Source organism: Notothenia coriiceps, unplaced genomic scaffold (assembly GCF_000735185.1).
Source record: "Notothenia coriiceps isolate Sejong01 unplaced genomic scaffold, NC01 NC01_scaffold00007894, whole genome shotgun sequence".
In the NCBI taxonomy this organism is placed as follows: domain Eukaryota; kingdom Metazoa; phylum Chordata; class Actinopteri; order Perciformes; family Nototheniidae; genus Notothenia; species Notothenia coriiceps.
In genome coordinates, this window is record NW_011340595.1 from 12,540 (window position 1) to 14,983 (window position 2,444).

Below are 2,444 nucleotides of genomic sequence, written 5' to 3' on the forward strand. Positions count from 1 at the left end.
TAAACCCAAAGCAGAAGAAGAAAAAGTGACGTCAGCGGCTTCATTTGCCTAATCCTCCCCCAGGGACTTATTCCTTTGTGAACACGATCTGTACTTAGTTCATGAGAACTAAAGAGTTCTGATTAACTAAAGTGGGAAAAAGTACTACGGTGTGAAAGCACCTATTGGTGCTCTAGGAGGAGATTCAGGTGATAAGGTGTGGGGGGGGGGTTACACAAGCCAAAACATCGTTATGACATAAAGTCATAAAATCTGATCAGCTCATTTTCAGACAGGTTTTTATATACTTTCAGAATCTCTTTAAACAGAGGGGACACATGTTGATGTAGAAGAGACATGAAGAAGAGGGGACACATGTTGATGTAGAAGAGACATGAAGAAGAGGGGACACATGTTGATGTAGAAGAGACATGAAGAAGAGGGGACACATGTTGATGTAGAAGAGACATGAAGAAGAGGGGACACATGTTGATGTAGAAGAGACATGAAGAAGAGGGGACACATGTTGATGTAGCAGAGACATGAAGAAGAGGGGAAACATGTTGATGTAGAAGAGACATGAAGAAGAGGGGACACATGTTGATGTAGAAGAGACATGGAGAAGAGGGGACACATGTTGATGTAGAAGAGACATGAAGAAGAGGGGACACATGTTGATGTAGAAGAGACATGAAGAAGAGGGGACATATGTTGATGTAGCAGAGACATGAAGAAGAGGGGACACATGTTGATGTAGAAGAGACATGAACAAGTGGATTTTGCATAATAGGTGAAAAAAACAAAACGTCTCTCCTACTTGTCTCGGCGGTTGCAGTCTGGTTTTCTCCACCTGGCTCTTGCTGGATGAACAGGAAGTTGTCGGGGCGGTAGGTTTGCTCGGCAGCACGACACCGAGTGCCGCCCTCCCCCGAAGCCCCGTCCTGAGCTGAGGCTTCCCCCCCGCCATGGAGGTGGAGGTGCCGAGTCTGGAGGTGGATGCGGGGCGGGAGGATGAAGGGAGGGTAACGGAGGAGCACCGGGTGGTGGAAGCAGGTCTGGTGGATGGCACAGGGTTGGTGGTTAAAGGTTGGGTGGATGACATAGTGTTGGAGCTGCTTCCTTTGAGCAGGCGGCACCGCACGGCGGGCGGCAGCTGCTTCATGGGACTGTCCTGCACGCAGAAGGTCTCCCGTTTGATGGGGCTCAGAGCACTCGGGATGTGATCCAACATGCCCAGTTTGGCCTCAGCGTCCTGGACAAACTCGTCCCTGTGAGATGTGGTGTTGACGATCACGTCGGTGGCCATGTTGGCGGTCACGTTGGTGGCCATGTTGGCGGTCACGTTGTTGGCCATGTTGGCGGTCCCGTTGGCGCTCTGATTGGGTTTTCTGTCCTGCAGCTGGTCGGCCAGTCTGTGTGCTTCCTGACACACGGCGTCCAGCTGATCTCCGCTCAGAGGACTCCAGCTCGCACGCACGCCGCCGACATTCTCAAGATGCGACGCCACGTTTACAGAGACGCACCTCTCCGTATGGCTGACCGGACCCATGAACACCTCATCCTCATCTTCATCACCTTTGGAGCTGCAGAGAGAAATGTCAACTTTTAGATAGAACAACTTTTTCCATTGTTCTGTGTTTGTTTATTTTTAAAATCAAGGTTCAAGGTCAGTTTATTTGTATAGCACATTTTAAGAAACAGAGGCAATTCAAAGTGCTTCAAATAGGCATTTCTAGTTCGTGTTCAAAAGGTGTATCGTATCCTTGTAAAGAAAACATGTTATAATTGCTTTTGTTTAAAATGTTTATTAATGATTATGCATGGATATCATAATTGTACAAAGCTTTGGCAATACTGTATGTCATTATGGTCATGCCAATAAAGCTATTTAAATTGAATCACAGCTGAGAGGAAATTACCTGGCAGGTGACAGAGAAACATCGAAGTCAAATTTCTCATCAGCCAGAAAGAACATATCTGTATGGAGACATAAACACGGGTTTAAAAGAGGTAACAAAACAAATGGTGTTAGCTGTGTTTAAATGCACACAGACTCTGGCTTAGTTAGTGTTAACCTACCGCTGTTAGCTCGACAGTCCATCCCGATGTTGTCTCCTCTCTGTGCGATACAGATTGATCCAGATCACACCTGCAGCAAAAGTACATTAACACATGTTATGATATTGTATAATAACTTCTGACAAACAGAGGTGGAAGAAGATCAGATCTTTTACTTGAGTAAAAGTAGGACTCAGATGTTGTACTTGAGTAAAAGTAGAAGCACCAGAGTGTCTGTTATAGTAAAAGTGTCTGTTACAGTAAAAGTCCTGCATTCAAAATAGTTCCTCAAGTAAAAGTAAGAAAAGTATTATCATCAAAATATAGTTAAAGTAGCGACAGTAAAAGTAGTCATTGTGCAGATTGGTCCATTTACAGAATAATATATATGATATGTTTTATAATGA

At 45.0% G+C, this 2,444-nt stretch overlaps 1 protein-coding gene across 1 annotated transcript; it reads right to left on the reverse strand.

Annotated features, from left to right (window-relative positions):
• Window positions 1-778: 778 nt before the first annotated feature.
• Window positions 779-2,138, reverse strand: LOC104944321 (G2 and S phase-expressed protein 1; the record flags this gene model as incomplete). The annotated part of the gene is made up of 3 exons (XM_010769839.1): window positions 2,059-2,138; window positions 1,899-1,956; window positions 779-1,562 (listed from the first exon to the last, which is right to left on the reverse strand). Coding segments are annotated over exons 1-3 (864 nt in total), but the record flags the coding sequence as incomplete, so codon positions are not given.
• Between the last annotated feature and the right edge of the window lie 306 nt (window positions 2,139-2,444).